Raw genomic sequence first — 26,239 nt, forward strand, 5'->3', positions numbered from 1 at the left:
CTACAGCTGTGATGTCATTTGTGCTCACAGCATTGCAATACATGGGCTTACTTAGACTCAGTGTTTAATGTGCCTACTTTAACTTCTTGACCACTGGATCCCACACTGCACTGACGTGCAGGTCCACACCTCTATTATGGATGTCTCCCTATTTTCTAGAGAACGGCCAATATTATGTTCAGATAGATAGCTTAGCTCCAGCTCTTGCAAACCCCTTCATGGAGAAGTTTGAGGATATTGTCTTAGACATGGAACCATTAAAGCCTATTTGTTTCTTTCAATACATTGACAACACATTTATCATTTGGTTTTGAGAAATTTGATGAGTTCTTGGTACATCTCATTGTTATTAACAGTAACATACAATTCACCACGGAGGTCGAAAAGACAATGCATTGCCCTTACTTGACATCATCGTCCACCCCAAACCAGATGGATGCCTTGATCAAAGTGTCTACAGAAAACCTACCCACACCTACCTGTACACGTACACCAGCAGCCATCGTCACCTGTCACAAAAGAGCACTGTTTTACAAACATTGGTGCATCATGAAAAAATGATATCAGATGCTGATAACCTGCCCTATGAGCTGAACCAAGTTTTCAGAAACAACAGCTACTACTTTCATCAAATAAATGAGGCAATTTCAGGCAAGAAGCACAGTAAGATCACTGAAGAAGAGCAGGAAAAGAAACTTGCTTTCTTGCTCTTCTGATGGTTCTGTGTCAGACAAGATGAGCTGCATGCTGAAATGACTCAAGATCAAGCTGATCTTCAAGCCTCTGACAAAAAACTGTCAATTACTGAAAACAGTTAAAAGATGCAGCAGGTCTCAGAAACCTGGAGTCTACAAGATACCTTGCATGTGTGGACAGTCTTAGTCAGACAAACAGTGTGCATTGTGGAACAATGCAGAAACGAGCACAAGAGATCACCTATGCTACCTTGGGAAATCTGCTTTGGTGGAACATGCTATAGAAAATGATCACTGCATAAAATGTGATGAAACTTCTTTCATGACTCACACTAACAGCTTCTGGGATTGTGCAACTAAGGAAGCCATCTAAGTATAAATCACCATCAACACCCTTAATAGAGATGGTGGTCTGCAGCTCAGCATGGTGTGGGATCCAGCAATCAAAGTTAAAGCAATCACATTGAATCCAGAGTCAACCTATGTAGCAACACCATGAGCACCAGTGATGTCACAGCTGACAGCTAGTGTATATAAGGGAGTACCAGCAGCCCGCTGGCAGTCATATCACTTGACAATGGTCAAGGAGTGCATGGCCAAAAACTCGTGTAATTTTAATCTCTTGATTCTGCTGGAAACCCAAGAATGTTTTATTCAATGTTAGTGCTCAAGACTCTGCATTCTTACATAACTCACTAGTCATGCAAAAAGTCTTGCCGTGGCCATGGGAGTGTGCAGTGTCTGTGTGCTTGTGTGTGTGAATGTGTATGCTGTTTCTGGAAAAAATAGCTATTGCTCAAAAGATAGTGTGAATGTTGTTTTCTGTTATGTGTACTGTGCTCCACACATTGATCCGCTATAGGCGAGTAGTTGCCTTTCCTTTATTTTACATATTGCTCCATCTAGAAATTTCCATTATTGTTATCCATACAAAAATATTTTTCAACAATGAAAACTTTCTGGCCCTTGTAATGTTTGTTTCTGGATTAGCATTATTATGGAAATACTTGATCTGAAATATGCATCACATTCGTAATTAACACAGACATCACCCATATTCATTGCAAAGTTCATTTCATGGGAAACATTGTCCACAAACAGTTTAATGCACTTTTTTACTATTGCACTTTATGATTTAAATTTGGAAGGAACTATTACAAATAATTCATATGTTCACTTATAAATTCATCATTGTGCCAGAGATGGATTTTTAATAGACCAGACTGAAGCAGTTTTGAAATCACTGTTATTTATTCTCCACCACAGTTCTTCTTTTAGTTTACGGCAATGTGTAGAAACGTCATTACAATGAAATAATATTAATACCTGTACATTCACAAAAGCAGTACTGAATACATGTTTACGCTCTAGTAATAAGAGACAGACTGCCCACAAGATCTTAACAGCAGAAAAGTGAAGACAATTTTGGCATGTTCCGCGAGTATTTATGGGTTAGTGTTTGGTGCCATATTATTGAAGAATAACAACTACTCTAATTACTGCTGTATCTGTGAGTAGATGGATATCAGCACAAGCTTCAGAACCCATGAGAGAAACAGCTGAATCCGGAAGGCAGAAGGCCCACTCTAGGAAGAGAACATGACACCGAGCTGTAGCCAATCTAAACATTGCTGGCTAATGGTGGACAAGACAGAGACAAGCACAAGATCAGAGCAACCTGCACAAACAATGAAGTACAAACTGGAAACCTGCACCACAATGATGTCAACAGGCCAAGAGCAAAGAGAGAGACAATCTGAATTGCAACCAGAGAGGAAGATCAAGTGCCCAGTGAGGTTGTTATTTAATAGTCTGTATTACAGTGATGACAGCAAGTGAGAGTAACACTGCGGTGAGACTCTGCCTTCTAATGGCTGACATTCAACTTCTGTGGAGCTAGCTACCAGCCCCCCTCCCTGGAACAGGTGCTAATGGGCTGAGCAGAAACGCCTTGGACATTGCCTTGGGGGGGATGGGGGCTGGAAAGGAGGTGTGGGTGAAACTCATTCGCATCAATCACCAGCTGCAGGACATCCATCAGGACGTCACTAGGCAGTGGGTGAGCCAGGGGTTCCACCAATTCACACAGATGCTGAAGGGATCACCGATGCAACAGTGCACAGTCACAAGGTGTTGCCAGGGGCACCGGTTGTGGGGCCTTGTTGTGATCAGAAGGCAGTGGGGTAGGTGGTAGCAGCCTTGCACTTGAAGCCAGATCTGGTTTGGTGGTGGCACTCAGAAGATGAAGCAGGGTGCACGTTTTCCACCAGTGGTGGAGCTCAGTGAGGCTATGATTCTTAATAGGTCTGGTTCGATAAGAGCTCAAAACAGGGTGAGCATCAGCTTAGTGGCTGAGGATTCAACAGATCTCTGCTTTGCTGCTTAAAGGCCTGAATGAGATGTTCCAATTCACCATTTGAGGAAAGATGGAATGGAGGACTACAAATATATTTTATGCCAATGCTGTCATAGAAATCTTTGGAAAACTGCAGAAACTCAAAGGCATATTAATGTCAACAGCGTTCCCTGATTCTTCATCTAAGGGTGATTGGAGGTCAGCATCAGTGAGGTCAATATTGGAGTATTATTCCCCTCCAGCAAGTTTGGTGTGGAGCTCGGGGATAGGATAAGTTCCACCTGTTATTGTGCACTGATCGCAGCCTTGATATCACCTCACAATCTGAAAGAACCATTGGACTTTCTGATGATAACTAGGGGAGTGGTCCATGCAGTAGATTTTACCAGTCTGATAACGATAGTGGCCCGAAGATGATCTAGCTGCTGCTTCACATCGACACTTAAAGGTAACCAGGCTAGCACAGAGGTGTGGCGTCCAACTGAAGGGCGTTGTGTGCCTGAAAGTCTAGCACACCCTAAAACTGGCTGAAATAAGAGATGCAAATGAAGTGCAGAGGTTGTCCAGTTTTTGGAAAGGAATTGTGCTTGATACAAACTTTACTTCATCAGAAATAGAAAACCCAAGAGGTGTAAAGATGTCAAGGCCAAAAATGGTGGTAACAAATGTGTGATCAACCACAAATAACATGATGAGTTGCATGACACTTTTGTAGGCTGCAGTGACCGAGAACTGCTCATGAATAGGAATACAACTGTCTCTGTAGGCCACCAGTTGTGCATATGTTACCTGATTTATCAAAGAAACAGTGGCCCTTGTCTCCATCTGGAAATGGACATCCTGATGAAAAATGCAAAAAGTGTGAGAAACAGTTTCTGTGTGAAGGGGTTATCTGCTTAGTTTACCGTCTGCAGAACATGTACGATGTCCTGATGCAGTTGTGGGGTGGCAAGGGAGTGGGTTGCATGGCTTCAACACAATGCGCAGAGATTCTCCTCTTTGCCACAGTGCATGCAAGACCAACAGCTTGGGAATGAGTGGAAAAACACTGCAAGCATGAAGGAACAGCTCCTGTAACCATCAGTGAAGGGTAACTGGAGGCTCAGAGACCACAGAGATGTTAGACAATGACAAATCATAATGTTGCTGCAACCTAGAGGACACCCTATGCCTGTGACATGGGAGTGGAACGTGTGGTGGCATATTAACTGCTGCAACTTGTGACCTTGCCATGAGTTGTTCATTAGCAGCCTGCAAAATCTCAAACGAGTGAAGGATGTCCTCCAGCAATGGGTTATCCAGTTTCAACACACTTTGCAGACCTAAAGATTGTGTGCCAGCTGAAGCATGACGACACAAATCAAGAAGTGTGCATATGAAACCTTGATTGACACAAGTGAAATCACATTTGCGGCTAAGACCTTGCAAGTTGATGACCCAGGAGTGGTATGATTGTCATGGTTGCTTATGGTATTGGTGAAACTCAAGCCTGAAGGCAACCACAAGATGTCTCTGTGAATAACAATTAGTCAACAGAGTGCCTGTCTCCTGAAAAGAGAGGTCTGAGGTGCCAATTTGTGTAGCAGAAAAAATGTATTGGGCAAGGTCCAGGACAGAAATATCAATAGTCGCAATGAATCATCACTGGCTTGAAATTCCAGAAAATATTGCTTCAGCCAATGTAAATATCTGTCTCTGTCCTCCACAGTATCACTGAAAGGCGGAAACAATGGAGGACGATTGGGGGCATCAACTTCATGGAGCACTGAGGCCTGGAACAAAGTGGCCTCATGCACTCAGAGTTTGTCCACCTACTGCTGAAATGAATTCTGTAACAAGTCTGTCTGAAGCTACTGCTGTTGTGTTAGCTGCTGCTGTTTCTCCAGCAGGCAAACCAATTTAGCACCCAAGCTACCAAACAACTTCATTTCTCCTCGTCACCAGTGCTATATATGCGTGTAACTGGATATCAGTATACATGTCAGAACCCAGGAGAGAAACACCCAGAGCGACAAGGCGGAAGGGCCACCTGTGGTAGAGAACATGATACCAAGCAGTAGCTGATCTAAACATGGCTGACTGATGGCAGACAGGACACAGACAAGGATAAGATCAGAGCAACCTATGTAAACAACAGAGTGCAAAGCAGAAACTGTCACCACAATGAGGTCAACAGGCCAAGGGCAAAGAGAGTCACAATCTGAATCATGACTGGAGAGGAAGACTAAGTGTCAAGTGAGGTTGTTATCCGAAAGTCCATAGTACTTCAACGATAGTAGCCAACAATATCAGATGCGAGGACGGAACTGACTGAACATGCGCTGGGTACTGTATCAGCCACAAGTAACAGTATTTGCCGGCATATTCATATGGCAAGGTGACTGATGTGCTCATGCTGTGAGTGCAGTGCTGCAGCAAGGCTGTGGCCTCTAACAGCCATATAGGCCCATTACATCCAGCAAGCATTCAACTTCCATGAAATCAGATACCAGAATTACAATAGAAACATGAATTATCACAAAAGTGTATATTTTCATAAACAGAATGAATTTTTAAAATAATCATGTTTTGAGATTAGAAAATAATACCAATAATTTTGAAACTAATCTGTTTTCTGATAAAATAAAATGCTTGCTTTAAAATGCTGATGAGAACATTCAAGTAAGATATGTTTGCCTTAATCCAAATAGCCTTTAGTCATACATGACCGTTAGCCTTGTGAAGCTCCCACTGTACTGTTTTTCTAAGCAGTGCTACACAAGTAAGGAGTTCTGGTGTGGTAGTTTCATGTTGTCTGGCCATAATCCTTTTAATGCTTGTTGGTCTCTGTCAGTTAACTTCAGCTTCTGCCAATAATGTTTCATGATATTTTGAGCATGCTATCATTACCATGAATACAGTGACTGGTGAAACATTAAACAGTTCTGCTGTTTTGATCACAGATACTCCCTCTAATCATGCACCAATGAGTCGCACTTTTTTGAAGTCTGAGAGATAACACAGTTCACTGGTTGCTTATGTTAACCAATGCAGTTCAAAGTGGATAATACATTGAAAGATAGCCTCCAAGAATTGGCCTGTCAGGTGTGCACTGCAGCCATGTCACAGTATTTACATGTATCTGATGGTGCTAACTGGCAACAATATGTACTATATTGCATGGTGTTCATATCATTGTGTCCACCCCCTGTATATATCTGTGTGTGTGTGAGATGCTTTCTGACCCTCAGTAAAGAATATTTTCCGGGGATGGAAACAATTGTAAATGAAAAACTCAGGTTAAGTGAGAAGTCATCAAACTGGCATGCTGAAACCTCCACAAGTATTGAGTTTATTTTTATATTCATTGAGGCTGTCAGGAAATAGTTTATAGAAGATATCAGTAATCAGTTTATTCAAATTTGTAACTGATGGATTTGCTTTTCTTAGATCCAGAATCTATAACATCAATGTTTTTAAGAAGTTTTCATCTAGGGGAAATTTTTCTTTGATGTAATTACCTGGGTTGCCAAAAAAACTTCTGATGTCTTTATAAAATTATATAACAAAAAATTTTTTAAACATGGTGTGATGAATGTAGTTTGTAGTCTATACCAGTGACAGTATCTTTACCCTCTTTCTGACATTTTACTTTTTTTGAAATTTCAGTGTCAGCTAACTACAAGAAATAGGTATTGCAGAAGGTTTGATAAAAATCACAATCAAATCTTTAAATAAAATATTTAAGATCCTTTGGAGTTTATGGATTACTGGCTATTCTTTCTGAAGAAATACATATGCTTTTGCAAATAATGAAAGAATATCATGTTACACAAGAAGATGTAGTTTTGTGAGTGGGTCATTTAGAATAGAGTATACTCTCCCTGAAAGAGAGTTGTTTATATATTTTTGTAAACTTCGTAATTGAAAAATTCTACCAGAGGTTCCCACTGTTCAATTATTCTTTCTATTGATTGGAGCAAAAAGAGCCGTCTTGTTCAAATGTAATTCAGTATTTTATTGGATTTAGCTCCACATATATTTTGATAAAGTTTACTTTAAAGTGTATTTTTGAACTTTTTGTGGAGAAAGTAGCGCAGATCCATTTCAAATTCTTCAGCATGAAAATGTGTGGGGCTTTTTGCACCTGTTTGTGCAGCTAAGTGAGGCAAGTTGCAGGTTCAAGAAAGCAGCACCTCCTTTTATATGTGCCACCATTATATTTGTATTATCACATCAAAATGAAATGGTTTTTCCAGGGAATTCCTTTTCTTTGCAGCTCTTCACTCAAGAGTGGCACCTGAGTAGAAAAATTGCAATGAATATCTGACTGTTTGCAGTGTGATGTAAATATACCTTGAAATAAAATAACAGTTTTTGTTTTGAAAAAATATCTATTTTACGAAAAACATCGGTACATGTGGTGTGATTAAGAACTTCTAATGGTGGAATGTAGATATTTAGATACTTCAGAGAAGTAGTTGTTAATAAATTAAGATGTTAATACAGAATAATTTTCTTTTGTTTTATAATTTCTGAGAATTCCTGGTTTTATGCTTTAATGTCCACCTGAAACTTATTAAAAAGATATTGGAAAGTCCTGGGTGTAATACAAATTGTGAAAGCAGTAAAGACAATTGCTCACCATGTAGATGAGGCACTGACTGAATGACAGGCACAAAAATACAGCTGAAACTGTTGTTAAGCTTTTGAACAATATCCTTCCCGAGAGCTAACTAACTAACTAACAAAACATGCAAATATATATGTCAAGCTACAGGTCCTAGCCAGTTACAATGTCTTACTGCCACAGGAAAGCTTGGCAGTGGCTTCAGTCTTGTTTATATACCTGTTGACCACTCAGTGCATCAGCTTTATGGTGAGTGATGTGTATATTCCTTCCATTATTTAAATACAAGGAGCTTATAACAAAATGAGAATTCCTACTGAACTCTAGACATGAATACAAGATCCATTTGTTAATTTTGTGTCTTATGTTCAATTGTGTGTATTACAGTTCAGAGTTCACACTAACTGTTATTGCTGGTGATAAATGTGGCAAATTCACATAAAGGATGGTAGACTGGTCAGCTTCTGCCATTGGCAAATGGGATTATCAGCAATGCTGATAAAAAAATAAAAAGTGTTTGGAGACAAGAGAAGAGAGAAATAGAAATATGGGAGAAAGGGGGGAAAGGTCAGATGATTCAGAACTAAGATACAGAGGAACCCATGCAGTAAGGGGGAAGAAGAAAGTATGGGTAGGTGAAGTGGTGCCTTTAGAATTATGAGGTTGAAGATTATACATTCAGTTCTTGAGAAAGAATATAAAAATAAAGGCTCAGTTTCAAATGGCAGCCAGCAAATACATTAGGCAATTGTAAAGATATGCTATGAATGAACAACAGTATTGTAAAGTTAAAACAAGAACTGGATTGGGAATTCCAAAGGCTCCCAAGAACTGTAATATAAATACTGTCAAACATGTAAGCTTCTGACCAAAAGGGCCTTCATCCGAACTGGACAACATACACACACATCCATACAAATGCAACTCACACACACACAAATGTGTACCTGTCCCAGGAGAATAAATATGTGAATTTGAAAGTCATGCCTTCCTTAAACATACCTATGTGTATTTTTGACAGTATTATGAAAAGGATAGTTGCTACTCACCATATAGGGGAGATGCTGAGCTGCAGGTGTGCACAACAAAAAGACTGTCAGAAAGAAAGCTTTTGACCAGACATTTCTGATGATGGCCTTTTTGGCTGAGGGCTTACTTTCTGACAGTCTTTTTGTAGTGCCTATCTGCAACTTAGTATCTCCACTGTATGGTGAGTCGTAACTATCCTTCTCATAATATCATCATTACTTCATCCTCGATTTTCCTATGTTTATTTTTATCAGTGTTACTGATAATTCCATTTTCCTGAAAACAGCGGCTGGTCATCCTACCATTCTTCATGTGAATTTACCACTTAATGTTCAATGTCATTTGTCACTAGCAATAACAGTGTGAACCTTGAACTGTAGTATACACAATAGAAAATAAGATATGAAATTAGCAAATAGGCCTTGTATTCATGTCTAGAGTTCAGTAGGAATTCTCACTTTGTTATGAACTCCTCTTATAGTTTTTAAATAATGAAAGGAGTAAAACATAACCACTCACCATAAAGCTGATGCATTGAGTGGTCAACAGGCACATAAATAAGGCTGACCATTGCTAAGCTTTTCTGTGGCACCAGAACAATGTAACTGGTCAGGACCTGTAGCTGTGCATGTATATTTGTGTGTTTTGTTAGTTAGTTGCCTTGGAGAAAGGATATTGTTCAAAAGCTTAGCAACAATTTCAGCTGTATTTGTGTGCCTGTCAGTCAGTCAATGCCTCAACTATATGGTGAGTAATTACCTTTACTGCTTTCACAATTTGTATCCTACCTAGGACTTTCCAATATCATTTTAATAAATTTCAGGTGGTCACAAGGCATAAAGCAGGAATGCTCAGAAATTACAAAAGAAAAGAAAATTATTCTGTATTAACATCTTAATTTATAGGACATACTTTTATTAACAGCTATTTCTTTAAAGTATCTAAATACCTATATTCTACAATTAGAAGTTCTTAATCACACCACATGTACCAGTATTTTTAGTAAAATTGTCATTTTTGCAAAACAAAGAGTGTTATTTTACTTCAAGATAGATTTACAGCACATTACAAAAATGTCAAAGGAACATAATTTTATCTTTGTTACATAAGATTTTCATTTGTTGCTGTTTCACACAAGTATGCATAAATAAATTAAAGTATGTATTTTCACTAATTTCCCACAGACATAGAAAGAGTTTGTAAAGTTAAAATCCTCTTGCTTAGCCCCATAATTCTCGTAGACGATCATCTTGACCAATCTTCTTTGGTTAATTAATAGTTTCTTACAGAGTAAATGTGTGTGTGTGAGCTGTGTTTGCATGAGTGTGTATGTATGTTGTCCAATTCCAACGAATGCCCTTTTAGCCAAAAGCTTATGTGTTTGACAGTCTTTTTGTTGTGCCTGTCTGTGACTCAACATCTCCACTATGGTGAGTAGCAATCTATTCTTTTCGTAATATTGTCATTATTCCATCCTGGGTTTTTCCATTGTTTGATAATTTAAACACAGTAGACACTCAACTATTTGGCCAAATGTGGCAGAAGGTCAAGCCATATAGACTGGAATTCTACAAATTCTCTTTTCTGACCCCAGCTGTATCATTCAAAATACCCTTTTCTCTTTTTCTTTTTTAATACTGAAATCCAATTTTATTAATATTTTCTGACCTCTGACCCCTTACATAATACATAATAGTTATAAATGTTTGTTATTGAGATACTGCACCCTTCAAAAATTATCACAGAAGAAATAGAATGATCTGCATAGTGATGTATGAATGTATGATTACACACTTGTGAAAAGTCGGGCTTAACAAAAAAGATGAAACTTAGAAGTTTGAGGTTTTTTAAAAAAAACTTTGATAGATGACTGTTACCTACCTGTAGCTGCAATATCCCTCCACTTATGCAAATAGATGGTATCAGCTGGTGCTGGTTCTTCCTGCTCACTAACGTACTGTGGCTTTGCCTCATTCATCTTGAACCCTCCCAAATGTCAGATGTGATTTCTTCCAGCTTCTGAGTTTGCCTCCTCCTCTTGTGTAAATTCCCCATGCATCACCATTTTCACAATATCATTGTCAGATAATCCATCAGTTTCATTGTTTGCCATCCATTCTGTGACATTTTCTGCATCAGCGTTCTCACAGTCTGATACACTTTTGAGCAGTGAAACAATATCATCGTTTCCATTTTTGACTTTGCTTTCAAACATGGATTCAAAGTTAAAACGTCCATTTTCATAGTCTAAAAGAATTTTCCAAGAGCTTACAAGTCATATTCTACCAACCACCTCATGGTATTTAGCAAGTGTATCATCTTCAGAATGGTTACACAGTCTTCATTATTATCAACTACTGATATCAACAAACTGAGGAGACTTGCAAAACTTCTTGTTTAGTATTTCAAGCATGCTCAGCTGATAAATAGCAGACACATTTGAGGGTAAAAATAAAGCTTTTTTATCTCCGTCTGTGAGTTTGTCACTGTCAGGAAGCAAAAGTGCATTATCAAGAAACAGCAGAACTTTCCTCAATAAGTTATTGTCTTTCAAATATTTCTCTACATCTGTAGGAATGCATTTTGGAACCGGGTGTTAAAGATTTCTGAATTCATTCATCTTTTGATGAATGTAATGCAGGGGCAGTGAATACTGATTTTTCAGGTTGTTTAAAGCTCTAGGTTTTCATGATTTCTCTATTAATGTAAGCCTAAGCTTGTGATTGTCAGCTGCATCATTGCAAGCCAGCATGGTAGTTCACTCCTTACTTTTCTTATATCCAGGTGCTACAGCTCCATTTTTTGAAGCAAGCATTTTTGTAGGGAGCCTCTTGTAATTTAAACTACTCTCAGTGTAACTACGCTATTGTTCACTAGAAATTCCCTCCTCATCAATTAACTTTTAAAATTGTCTTTGAACAATGTCACAGCCTACTTATCAGTGGATAAAGCCTCTCCACTGGGGGTAATCTGGTGAATACTGAATCATGTTTCCCACTGGCAGTAAATTCTGAACCTTCCCCTTCTATTTGCTGCTGAAATTGCACTTCTTTTTCCTGCAATACTGGCCCATTAAGGGGCAAACTTTTTCCTCTTAAGGGTTTGTGCCACAAAAATAAAGTTCTCTCAACTTCCTTATGCTTACCTTTCAACATTGCCTTCATTTACTTTTATTCCACTTCCACTAACTTGGGAAGCACACCACTTCTCAATTTCTGCTCTATTTTTCTTCCACTCCAATATTACTTTTCCAGTTCTGGTTGCTACTCCAAAATCCAGTTGCATTACAACACGTAATTTCTTATCTATAGTCACTACAATTTTTTTTTTTCATTTATTGCACATTGCCATTTCTTTAATTAAAACATCAAGGACCACACAAAATGACAATTTAATAATGTACACACTTTGGATGTCAGATATGCAACTCAAGAAACAAAGTATGCAGAGCTGCCAGCAGAGATGCTCTCTACATGTGTCCATTGTTATTTGTGAGCATTGGAGGAGAGATTCTAAGCATCATGTGTTGAAAAGTTTGGACCTTACCTTATAATTGTGATTTCAGATGTGCTAGAAGAACAAATGAATAAAACATTTTGAAAGGCTGCACAGCATTGTAGCTGGCACCCAATTGCTAAAGCTTTGGAAGAGTGCAGTATGTACAATAAATTAATCCTCATTTTATCACAGAGAATCATTTTATGCTATTAAGTAGGCTAGATAGTCATGAACCATATAGTAAATAGTCTACTGTAATATTAAGATGGATTTAAGTAGAACTACAGAAAATACAGGTTGTTATGTTAAAAATAAATACTTTCCTAATAGGTTTCACAGAAGGAAACTGTTGTGTAATGTGCCATATGACTTCTATACTGTCTGAAAGCTGGAAGAATATGTTTCACAATTCTAGTTGGTGCTAACCATATCAAACTGTATCATTGGTCCAGTGGTATTTCTTAGAAATGGGAAGCGTGTAATTTTTGAACGTATTTGTTGTAGGATTATGCAATGGAATTTGTATTCAAAGGTAATGGCTGTTTTTCTAACCCAACTATTTCTCTAAATTGATCAATAAATACATAAAAAGACTGTGTTCACAATGCCTAGAAAACTTTGTCACATAATTACATATTCTCATTTGGACAAATAATATGTTTTCTTCTGAAGTAGGTTATCTAGCACACATTGGACTAGTGATTTCTTGACAGAAATCAGTCATATAGAAAGGTCTAAACTGAGAGAAGCTATCTGAAACTAATATAACATAAAGAAAATCACTTATAACTATGATGGTCCTCTTAATGTAGATAGATAACTTAATCAGTAATATCATCAGAAATCTGAATTTGTTTGCAAAGTGTTTTCTCCTCATTTACTTAATAGCCTGCATCTTAACACAGAAAAAGAGAAGCACATGTATAATGTGAAAAGCATATGAGACAAAATATCACACTTCCGACATACAACCATGAAATACATGAGATAATTTGTGAATAGTTGTGAAATGTTACTACACTGACTTGGTGAAATAAATTTTTAGTATTTGCTTATTGGATGACTACTGTATTCATAATACAGTTTCAGGTGAGGAGGTTTTGTAAACCATAGAGCTGATTTATTTTTCTGTTTTTCTTTTAGGTTTCTCCATAGTGATATTAATATTATTCAGATACTTGGTTGGAGTTATGGTGTGGATTGTGCTTATTGCTGTGACACTAGTCAGTTTAGGAGGAACATTTTATCTTTGGTAAGTGAAATGATTTAATACATATGCCGTGTTCATTTTATTGTGTATCTGAAAGATTAGTAACTGGTAAGTTAAAGCATGGTTTTATATCACTTCAATACTTAAGAGCATCCCACCCACAACTAAAGACCTTCTTTGGTAGTAAAAACAGTGAGAAGTTTAAAAAGAGAAGTGTATGTTCTAGTTCATTTCACTTGTTGTTTCCCTAAAATGTAGGCATTTCAATGACTAGTTTTATTCTTGTGTTTTTCACCTTAGTGCATTTATTTAAGCTTCAGCATTTTTAGATGCTTTTAATCTGATTGATGGACTAGTCTGTCTGATGCCTTTGGGAATAAAGAGTCTATAATTTTGCCAGGGTCAGCTGTGGTTTATGAACTAACTAGCTGACTGTTCCTGGGAGACTCGAACTCAGGACCTTTGCATTTCATGAGCAGGTGCTCTAATTGACTGAGCTACCCAAGCACAACTCATGACCCATCCTCACAGTTTTACTTCTGTCAGTACCTCATCTCCTAACTTCCAAACTTCACAACTTGCAAGATTGCCACTCCTAAAAGAAAGCAGGCTTGGAAAGCTAGTCTCACAAGTTTCACAGGAAAGCTTCTGTGAAGTTCAGAAGGTAGGAGATGAGGTACTGGTAGAAGTAATGCTGTGAGGATGGGTCATGAATCATGCTTGGGTAGCACCGGTGGTAGAGCATTTCCCCACAAACAGCAAAGGTCCCAAGTTCCCGTCTCAGTTCAGCACACAGTCTTAACCTGCCAGGAAATTTCATATCACTGTACATTCCACTGCAGAGTGAATATCTCATTCTAGAAACATCCCCAGGCTTTGGCTAAGCCACGTATCCACAGTATCCTTTCTTCCAGAAGTGCTAGTCTTGCAAGTTTTGCAGGAGAGCCTCTGTGAAGTTTGGAAGATAGGAGATGAGGTACTGGTAGAAGTAAAGCTGTGAAGATGGGTTGTGAATCATGCTCAGATAGCTCAGTTGGTAGAGCACTTGCATGCAAAAGGGAAAGTTCCTGAATTCAAGTCTTGGTCCTGCATGCAATTTTAATATGCCATGCAGTTTCAGACCAGCACATACTCCAAAGCAGTGTGAAAATCTCATTCCAGAAACATCCCCCAGGCTGTGGCTGAGCCATGTCTCTGTGGCATTCTTTGTTTCAGGAGTGCTTGTCTTCCTAGGTTTGCAAGAGAGCTTCTGTGAAGTTTGGAAGGAAGGAGATGAGGTACAGGCAGAAATAAAGCTGTGAGGATGGGCAGTGAATAATCATGCTTGGGTGGCTCAGGTGGTAGAGCACTTGCCCATGAATGGCGAAGTCCCCTAGTTCCAGTCTTGGTCCGGCACACTGTTTTGATCTGCCAAGAAGTTTTGTACTAGAGTACACTCTGCTGCAGAGTGAAAATCTCATTCTGGAAATTACTACAGTAGTTAATAAGCTGCAATGATCCAGTTACTTATTTATCCCAGACTACAATCAAATGTGATTTAAATGTCTCTATGTATTCAATACTTGTGATTACATGCCACCACTTCCTCATTCCTACAAATAGGAGTGTCTTACCTGCATGGTAATTGTCACCTGATACTAAATCCTAGATCAAGATTACACTTTTGACTTACATACATACTATCATCCAATAGTAACCACAATTTGTGTTGTACTCTGTGGAATTAGGAGTGACACTGGCATTTTATTTGTAAAGTGTTAGCATAATTAGCTATTCATCTCTTCATAAAGAATGGTTTCTGCCTCCCTCTGCTCTGCTGTTGTTCATTTTGGAAAATTGTTTTATTTCCAAAATGTAGTGTGCAGTGACAGATACCTCATCAGTAAAATACTGTGACACAGGTCACATTGTCTGTTCTATTTCACTTTTGATGTCCATAATACATTGTGCAGGAGTAAAATGATTTCTTCATCAAAATTCTTGTCTTTCAAGATGATTACATTTGTACATTTGTTAGTAACTACCCTGCATATGCAAACGGAACATACAATACACACATCTCATCCTCCCCCCTCTCTCTGTTCATATTGTCCTCCTTCCTCTATTTCCTCCATCCCCTCTCCTCCTCCCTTATCTTTGTCCTTGTCCTCCTCTTCCCCCTATCTCTGTCCGTATCCTCCTCTTCCTCCTACATCTCTCTTACTCTTCCCACTATCTCTGTCTATCTCCTCCTTCCCCGCTCTCTGCCTATTTCCTTTTCTTTCATGTCCATCTCCTCTTCCCCCTCTTTGTTTCCACCAGCCCACTGTCTACATTTTCCACCTGCCTCCTACACCTTCCCACTCTCCGTCCATCTTCTCCTCCCCTCTCTCTGATCATTATGTGCTCACCTCTTTGCCAATCTCCTCCTCAAATTTCTCTCTGCCCATCAACTCCTCCCTTCTCTCTGTCTGTCCATCAACTACTCCCCTCATCCATCTATCTCATCGTTCTACCTCTATCTGTCAGTCTCACCTTCCCCATCTACCCTGTCTCTCTATCTATCTCCTACTCCCACCTCTATCTATTCATCTCATAATCACACCTATCAATATCCCTCTCATCTTCCCATCTCTCTCTGCTCAGCCTTGACCATCCACATGTATACCATCTGGAACACATTCCGATACTGCTCGCATAACACACCTGTTGTGCAAGGCAGTGTAGATGTCAGAGGTTAACAACCCTTTTCACCACCAGCCCCACACCTACGGAAACTAAGTATTTCTTACTACCATGGTACTCCTTCCCAGATTAATAAGAAATATGTGTAACTAATTTGGTTGAAATCAATTCAGTCATTTAGGAGGAGATGTGGAAAACACACACACACATTTTTGTATCTTCATATGATTTTATTTACTGTGATACTTAGTCAATAGATCCATTACTGCATGACAGTATGTGGAATGGATCAAAACACTTTATTCATTATTTTGTTAATGTCAGTAACAATCATGTACAGAAGTTGGAAATACAGATTTCAAATGTTATGTACACACAGATATTTATGAAGTATTTACACTTAACAAAAAATGTGTTGTTGTTGTGGTCTTCAGTCCTGAGACTGGTTTGATGCATCTCTCCATGCTACTCTATCCTGTGCAAGCTTCTTCATCTCCCAGTACCTACACCAGCCTACAGCCTTCTGAATCTGCTTAGTGTATTCATCTCTTGGTCTCCCTCTACGATTTTTACCATCCACGCTGCCCTCCAATACTAAATTGGTGATCCCTTGATGCCTCAGAACATATCCTACCAACCGATCCCTTCTTCTGGTCAAGTTGTGCCACAAACTCCTCTTCTCCCCAATTCTATTCAATACCCCCTCATTAGTTATGTGATCTACCCATCTAATCTTCAGCATTCTTCTGTAGCACCACATTTCGAAAGCTTCTATTCTCTTCTTGTCCAAACTACTTATCGTCCACGTTTCACTTCCATACATGGCTATACTCCTTACAAATACTTTCAGAAATGACTTCCTGACACTTAAATCTATACTCAGTGTTAACAAATTTCTCTTCTTCAGAAACACTTTTCTTGCCATTGCCAATCTACATTTTATATCCTCTCTACTTTGACCATCATCAGTTATTTTGCTCCCCAAATAGCAAAACTCCTTTACTACTTTCAGTGTCTCATTTCCTAATCTAATTCCCTCGGCATCACCCAACTTAATTCGACTACATTCCATTATCCCCATTTTGCTTTTGTTGATGTTCATCTTATACCCTCCTTTCAAAACACTGTCCATTCCATTCAACTGCTCTTCCAAGTCCTTTGCTGTCTCTGACAGAATTACAATGTCATCGGCGAACCTCAAAGTTTTTATTTCTTCTCCATGGATTTTAATACCTACTACAAACTTTTCTTTTGTTTCCTTTACTGCTTGTTCAATATACAGATTGAATAATATCGGGGAGAGGCTACAACCCTGTCTCACTCCCTTCCCAACCACTGCTTTCCTTTCATGTCCCTTGACACTTATAACTGCCATCTGGTTTCTGTACAAATTGTAAATAGTCTTTCGCTCCCTATATTTTACTCCTGCCACCTTCAGAATTTGAAAGAGAGTATTCCAGTCAACATTGCCAAAAGCTTTCTCCAAGTCTACAAATGCTAGAAACATATGTTTGCCTTTCCTTAATCTTTCTTCTAAGATTAGTCTTAAGGGTCAGTATTGCCTCACGTGTTCCAACATTTCTACGGAATCCAAACTTATCTTCCCCGAGGCCGGCTTCTACCAGTTTTTCCATTTGTCTGTAAAGAATTCACGTTAGTATTTTGCAGCTGTGACTTATTAAACTGATGGTCTGGTAATTTTCACATCTGTCAACACCTGCTTTCTTTGGAATTGGAATTATTATATTCTTCTTGAAGTCTGAGGTAATTTCGCCTGTCTCATACATCTTGCTCACCAGATGGTAGAGTATTGCCAGGACTGGCTCTGCCAAGGCTGTCAGTAGTTCTAATGGAATGTTGTCTACTCCCGGGGCCTTGTTTTGACGCAGGTCTTTCAGTGCTCTGTCAAACTCTTCACGCAGTATCATATCTCCCATTTCATCTTCATCTACATCCTCTTCCATGGAATAATCAAATAGATTCAGTTACAGGCAATGTTTATTGCTAGAATACAAGGGAACTGCAAGCAGACTGTATACAAATCATTTGTGTGACCTAACCTAGAATATTTCTCAAGTGTGTGGGGCTAGTGATATTGAATGTATGCAAAAAATGGTAGCATGACTGATGACAGGTTTGCAGAATCTTGAAGACAGATGCAAACTGTCCCTAAGCAGCCTACTTGCAAAGTTTCAAAGCGATATTTAACTGATGAATATACTAAAATCACCTGTGTATTACTCCAGTAGGGATCCGGAAGGCAAGATTAGATAAATTACAGTGCACACAGAGATAATACATTTACTTTTCTCATATGACAATTTTAAATTTCAAATGTTTACTGAGGTTTGTTCAAGTAGGAATTCTGTGATATAACAATATCCTAGAGTTCCATGTTAATTACATTTGCATGTTCCTTTAATATGTTTTAATTATTTTTTATTTATTGTTATACTTTTATTTATTATTATTGCTTCTGCTGCAAAGGTTTATTTGGAAGCAAGCGAAGGATGGCTTGGCACATACAAAAAATGATAAAGATGCTGAAGGAAGATCAGTAACAGCCTATCTTGTTTATGCCATACTAGCAACAATAGCAACTGTGAGTATCAATCACGAACTCATAAAATTTATAGGAATGATTAACATATCAGATAGTTATGTAGGTTCTCATCGCCTATCACTGTTTGATACTAAAATATGCATATATTAAATATTTTTAATAATATTTCATCTGTCAGTAACTAAGTTATATAAGTATCTATAAATTCAAGGAAGGAAGAAAGGAAGATTGGGTTTAACGTCCCGTCAACATCGAGGTCATTAGAGTTGGAGCACAAGCTCATATTGTGCCAAGGATGGGAAAGGAAATCGGTTATGCCCTTTCGCAAGGACCATTCTGGCATTTGCATGAAGCAATTTAGGGAAATCACGGAAAACCTAAATCTGGATGGGTGGATGGGGGTTTGCACCGTCGTCCTCCCGAATGCCAGTCCAGTGTGCTATCCGCTGTGACACTTCGCTCAGTGCAACTTCATGCAGTATTCTATTAAAAAAATAATATCAAAAGGAAAATTCACCTCAGAAAACTAAAATTATAAGACAGAATTACTGCCCATCACTTACCTCCAGGAAATAAAATTTCAGCACTGCCAATTAACAAACAAGACACATCAAAAAATTTGTGGTATAACTTCACCATAAGCCTAGAGCAACTAATGGTAATAATGGACTCCTAAAATGAATACAGTTTTATTATACATAGAATAAAAAATCTTATACTAAGTTACCTCTTGTTCAAATGGTCATTTTATCCTTCGTTAATTCTACTGAAAAGCAGCATTTCTCCAGCAAAATCCATTGTAGCCTTATATTTTACAATCTCTGGCTTCATATTAAACATGTTTTGTCTATTAATTTGTTATACATTCTCATCCCCATATACCAAGGAGTCTGTGCATATAGTTGCAGTTGGTCTGTGGGTAACATAAAATTATCTTTGATTCTTGTGTTTTATTGTGTCTATAATCATCATCCACAGTAATTTTTGTCTGCTGTGTATGATGATTACAATTTTGTACACGTATGTGAAAGGAAAAGTTGGAATTTGTAATTCCTGTAATAAAGGGCTGTAAAATTCTTTTTGCTATGAAGTACACATGTATCTGACAATTTTCTTCTGCAGCTTCAGTATTCAAGATTAGCTATTTGGATTCACCCCAGGAAACTAAAACATACCTAATGACAGATTCAACATATATACAATATGCTTTTTTTGTGTATTTATGTCGGTAGGATTTTCTAGTATTTGCATTGCAAATACTGCTTAATCTTTTTGACAGGAAGTCAGTGTGGGTATTCCAGCTCAAGTTCTTGTCCACATTTAGTGTAAGGAATTTGATCATGTCAAATAATGGAAACTCCAGTATGGAAGATCAACAAAATAAGGGAAAGGTAGACTGCTACTCACCATAAAGAAGATACGTCGAGTTGCAGACAGGCACAATAAGAAGACAGTTACACACTAGCTTTCAGCCAAAGCCTTCTTCAGAAAAGGAAACACAGACACATTCAGCCACACAAACAAGCACACTTCATGTATATGTGACCACCATCTCTGGCAGCTCAGATTGGAATGCGAAATTTGATCATGTCAGCTTATTGATTGTTATGTTGTACTTTAAGTTCCACACATTTTGAATGTCTGGTTTTAAAATGTACCCTACAGGTTTATGGGATGTTGAGTTTTTTAACCCATTTAAATGGAATCAGTTCCGTAAGCTATTGCGTATGCTCACAGTATAGATCAGAATCAGCTTCAATTAAAACAGAAGTATCATCTTCAAACAGAACTGATGGTGGATCTATATTTATGGGTAAGTCATTTGTGTAGGACAAGAACAGGATTGGACCTAAAATGGAGCCTTAAAACATACCTTGTGATACTGTACACCATTTAGAATAATGATTCACTGTATTTGAAGAGGCAGTTAAACTCTGTTTTCAGTTCTGCAGATATGATGTAAGCCATGTCAGAGCATTGCCCTTAATCCTATATTTATCTAATTTGTAAATAACCAAGGCATGGGTTACTGAGTCAGAAGATACCTGTAACTTTACTCCAAGTGTTGCTTTATCTTTCCAGTAAAGTTATTTGCTGCATTTAGTATGTTCTTTCCTTGTTGGAATCCAAATTGGTTATTTATACATGGTCCATTCACATTAATGTTACCACCACCTAGGTTCGGTGTCACTCACAGACAGCTGGTGGCAGCACTAGCAGTGGACAGTATATAAATCATGTATGGGGGAAGCGGAAAACAGTGCAGTCATTGTCGTGATGCAAAAATGGAGCAATTTATCTGACATTCTAAAGGGCATGATCACCTGACTTTTGGGCCAAAGTGGAAGCATTTCCGAAATGGCTCAATTTGTAGACTATTCACATGGCGATGGTTAAAGTATACTGTGCGAGGCAAAATGGCACCAAAGAAGGGACATAGATGACAACAGTGAAGGACAGCTGTGGAGATGTGTATGGGCAAATAGATGTGCAGCTGTTGAGCAACTGACTGCCCAGATGGAAGCAAGGGGCTACCAACAGTGTCTTCTCAACGACCATTCAGCAAATATTGCTGCATATGGTTCTCCACATCAGGTACCTGCTTCATGCACCCACACTGACTGCTGCTCATTAACAATGAAGGCTGTAATTTGCATGCCAGTACTTCCGCTGGATGGTGACAAGTGGCCTTTTCATGTGCATCATGTTTTATGCTCCTTCGGACAGATGGATGTTGATGTGGACAGTAGGAAGTGTCCAAAAGCGAACACCCTGCAAGAATCGTCAGAAGAGTCCAGGCCAGAGGGTGATCTCCTCATTCTGGAAGGCACAGTGGATCAACATAAGTTGGCATCTATTCCTGGGAACCATGTTCACCCCTACAACCATCTTATTTTCCTCAGCACAATCGCATTTACCAGCAGGACAGTGCAATGTGTCACACAGTACGCAGTATATGTGCATGATTTAAAGAGTGCTAGGGTAAGTTTGCTGTACTCCTGCAGCCACCAAACTCCCCAGATTTAAACACAATTAAGGATCTTTCTGATCACCTCGGGCTTTTTGTGCCATGGACCCTCAACTGAGAAACCTAGTGCAGCTGGTCATGGCACTGGAGTCAGCTTATCTCCACATCCCTGTTGCTAACTTCCAGAACCTCACCAACTCTCTTCCTGCACATATCAATGTGGTCCTTGCCGCAAGAAGCACATTAGTGTGACTGAACAGTGTAATAATATCATTTTTTACAATAGAATTTTGAATCTGGATTGAAGTTACTTCCTCTAACAGTTTTGACAGGACTGGAAGAATAGATATAGTGTGTTATTTTCCATGTCTTTTCTCCACCCATTCTTGAACACAAGTCTGACTTTGACGTACTTCAACACATCAGAAAAGCATCCTTGTTCAAAAGATTGGTTCATTATTTGAGTTAATGAAAGTGCTATTATGTGATGCACTGCTTTAATCACTGTAGTGGGTACTTGTCCCACCCAGAAGAGGTTTTAGTTTTTAATGATACTGTGACAGTTGCCACAGCCTTTATCAAGACATTTTTTTAATCTGTGAAGTCCAGATAGGTTTACTGTACTCTGATACTCTACTATGTACATCAATGGGAGCAGACAGGCTTTTCTGCTGCAGTTTTACATGCCTTTTCTGCAGTTTTGACTGCATGTGGGTACATAGTATATGAAACTTTGAGACATATTTATCTAATTATCAACAACGCTCACTTCCATTATGGGGGCTCACTATAAGTGCTTACGAGACCAGCCCTACACCAAGACTGAACTGAAGCAGGAGAACTGACACTTGTCACCCAGCAGGAGATTCTCTTTGGGGTCAGGCCTATGGAAAATTGGCAACCCAAGGATCACCAGAGGCTCTTCCTACTATGAAACCAATTTCCAAAAATCGTCCATGAGCAATGAGGCCTTTTCAGATGCATTTAAAGTTTGAATTATTACTAGTTGGTAAGGGAGAAATTTCAACCCAAATCCAGTGTTGAAGCTGAATTCCACCCTAGATCTTGAGAAATATTTTGACGTGGTCCCTCACGAGGCTATTTGTAAAATGCTTCATGATTGTAGCACTTCTTCCATATGTGTGCAATGTATCCACAGCTTATACTGTTGTGTTAGGAATGCTGTTCACTACACAGCAAAGATTTTGTGTCCTTTTCCAGTTAACCCTTTAACTGCTCTGGATGTGTTAACGCGCACACCTTTGTACCTGTCCGTGTGTGCTCTGAACGTGTTTATATGCACCACCAGCCCTTCTACCTGGTACTCTCAACATGTCTACGTGTAAACACATTCAGAGTACCAGGTAGAAGGACTGGTGGTGCGCATAAACATGTTCAGAGCACACAGGAACAGGTACAAAGGCGCACGCATTAACACGTCCAGAGCAGTGACAGGAGATATTTAATACACACCCCATCCTTCGACAACGTTATATGCTGATGATGTGTTTTATACAAAACTTACTAAGATCTTAGACATTAGGCCATTAGGTGAATGAATCATTTTAACAATATAGCATTGAGATTAAACAAAAAGAAAACTGATTATCTGGAATGTGGATGTCTGGCTAGTGACCCCATTATAGTGATCCAACCAGTGAACAAAACTGTACAGTGTAAATATCTCAGCTCTCTTACAACTCTGGATGATGAGATGGTCCCATGTACTTGACCATGAGTTACTGCTAGACAGCTGAAGTGGTGAAAAGCTGCTAGAGTACTATTTGAACAGAAAGTACTCAATCATCTTAAGCAGTAAGATTATAGATCTACTAACAATCCACTTTATACACTGCAAGGCACGTACACCTTCTCCTCCTAAAATAATGTGGCATAACTAGTCTGTGTTGATACTGCTGCACGTGCGGCTGCTCAATGACTGACACTGTCTTACCAGAAACGTCACTTATGTAGCTGCCAGTTATCAGACCGCAACTTCCGGTCGCCAGCAGCGCGCCGAGTCCCTTATCTACTTCCGCTCTGGGAGCAATAGCATGTGCAATGCTAAGTAATACTAGTAGCGTCACGCTAGAACGCCCAGTGGGCAACGCAAAGTACCTAGAACATTGCACATAGTACACTAGCATATCGAAGATATAGTAACTGGCAGCAAATAAATGTTCATATATACATATATAATCAAAGATGGAAGCACAGCTCCCCCCATTGCCATGGTTCCCCCCTTCTGAGATGTCAGTGTCTGTTGGTGAATCAGTATCTGGATGACTTGGGATGGGTCATTTACCATGACCCATTAGGTTTCTTTTTTGCTGTCATGTAATATTTATTATTTTTTTATTTTCTAAAGGAAAGGACAGTGGCTCCTATACAGCTCAGAAAGATAAGCAGCAATGATGAAACAAGAACTAGCATTGCATGAGATGAAAATAAAAATTTTGCACTGGTTTGTGTGTTCATAGTGCTGGACTGTATGAAGAATGAATATGTAACAGGAGGGATGAGAGTGATAGTAATCACCTACAGGTTAAGAGAACATGCCTCAAATAGTATTAGCACAGCATCAGAAGTGAAGAAAATTCATGGCAAAAACTTTCCTCACTTACAACCCAGGAGTTAGTTGAAACCTGTAAAGTTATAATTGATTTTATTGATTTTATATTGATGTGTATAACCTACTATGTCCTTCAGAGGCCTTTTGATATGGAAGGTATGCCAGCTATCAAAGTTTTGATATAAGTGGAAGTTTATATGCTGTCACTAGTGAGCTGGAAATCAGTGACTTGGAACGTGAAACTGAACAGGACTGAGTGAAATGAATAGGAGGAAAGGTGTTTAGAGCCTTGGAGGAATGAAAACCGGATGACTTGGCCTTATGTCCAGATGTAGAGTTACAAGTAATGGTAAGGGCACTGGAGAGCATGATAAAGTCCTCATCCATTCTTACTTTCTGAGCTTCCTTCAATCTGTAAACTGCACATACCAGGTGTAAAGCAGCTATTATTCCTTTCTCCTCCTACAGTGACAGGGAAATTAGGTGCCACTCCTGTAGCTTCCAGGGCACATGGAAATTGTGGGTTGTTAGGAACAACTCATACAGTAGGTCAAGAAACAGATGGACACAAGTGTGCCATGGAAGTGCCCATGTCCTTGACATGGAACTTCACTAATAAGAAGTTGTTTGGGTAAGATTATAGTTTCCCATATGCATAAGAAATGAGGTGGTAGCTTTGGAATCAGCAGGATATTTGTACAAATGGTGTTCAGTGATATTAAGGCCATGGACATTGGAGGGGGGGGGGGGGGGGGGGGGGTTGGCTGCTGTATAAGGAGATGGTATCAACAGTATACAGTAGGGAGCCAGTTGGTAATAGATTAGGAATATGGAGAGGAAATGGAGGATGTGATTGGTGACATAGAAAGACACTAAGGTAGAATTGTTAAGATATGTGTGTCAACTAGGGAGGAAATTCTTCCTGAAGGCATAGTAATACTCAACAAAAGATCTTTCAGTGTGATTAAGTTTGTAGATTTTTGTAAGCATATAAGAAAGTGTGTGTAAAAGGGTGAGATCTGAGCATGCATTGGACGTCATCCTGGACTAGGAAAGTTTGCTTATGGCTTTCTAAAAATCTCCACCCACATCATAACCACCTACCATCAATAATACCTCCAGTTCAATAGTTTCATTTTGTTTTGAAAAGTTAAAAGTATTAAAATAAGAATAATCAAACCTATTTTTCACTTATTTTTATATCAGTCCAGCTGGATGTTTGTTTTATTGTTTTAGCAGTTAATGATTAGATGCTCATTTCAGTACCCTTCTTTCTCAGCAAGTACTTATTTATCAAACTGTTTATTTGTATTGCATTTCATGTTATTTTCCTATTATTTCCAGGTTATCATATGTCTAATTATACTTGTGATGAGGAAACGCATTAAGCTGGTGATTCAGCTCTTTCGTGAAGCTGGAAAAGCAGTTGCTAGCATGCCGATGTTGTTATTTGAACCTCTTATTGTAAGTACTGCATCAGAAAATAGTTTTCCAATTCAAATTTCCGTTCCAGTTATATTTAATTGCCAAGAATATTCAAAGTCACTAACAAGAAATGTTTTCAGGTGGATTCTATTCAATTCAACAGTGTATGAATTGGTGTCTTGAGTAGGAATGTTTATATTATTCTTAAGTAATACTTAAATTTCTCTTAGTACCATAATAATCTTTTAAATACAGAAAGACAGAGAATATCTTTGACCTGTTTGATGTATGCAGGAGAAACTGTAAAACCATAGAGAACATTTTTGTTTATGAGGAAGGCCTTCATTGGTGCCTAGAACCTGAATTGGGTAAGAGAGCTAGCCTTACATGCTAGGTGGAAATTGAGCTAGCAGTTTGCTGCATTGTAACCCGAAATAATCATAACCTTCAGGTTTGCAGCCAATGAAGGGCTTAAAGAGAATTTTGGTTGCAGATTTTTTGACCTCTGCTGAAAATTGTAAGGACCCTCCTCCCTTCTAGTAGGTCAGACATGCATTACTCATGTGAAGTGGCTGCTACAGTAGCAGAGTACTTGTGTCAAACAAAAGTTTATTTTAGGGTGGAGTAATCCTTCCATTGGCTGGATAACA

At 38.7% G+C, this 26,239-nt stretch overlaps 1 protein-coding gene across 1 annotated transcript in view; it reads left to right on the plus strand.

Moving 5' to 3' along the window:
• The window catches only part of LOC124787905 (choline transporter-like protein 1), a 490,856-nt gene that overhangs the window by 409,666 nt on the left and 54,951 nt on the right, over positions 1-26,239 (plus strand). Inside the window, exons 8-10 of the mRNA XM_047254885.1 lie at positions 13,331-13,439; positions 18,549-18,663; positions 25,509-25,628. Of these exons, the coding sequence (XP_047110841.1) occupies positions 13,331-13,439; positions 18,549-18,663; positions 25,509-25,628 (344 nt within the window). The remainder of the gene's footprint in view (positions 1-13,330; positions 13,440-18,548; positions 18,664-25,508; positions 25,629-26,239) is intronic.

The sequence above is a fragment of the Schistocerca piceifrons genome, chromosome 3, assembly GCF_021461385.2.
Source record: "Schistocerca piceifrons isolate TAMUIC-IGC-003096 chromosome 3, iqSchPice1.1, whole genome shotgun sequence".
Taxonomy (NCBI): domain Eukaryota; kingdom Metazoa; phylum Arthropoda; class Insecta; order Orthoptera; family Acrididae; genus Schistocerca; species Schistocerca piceifrons.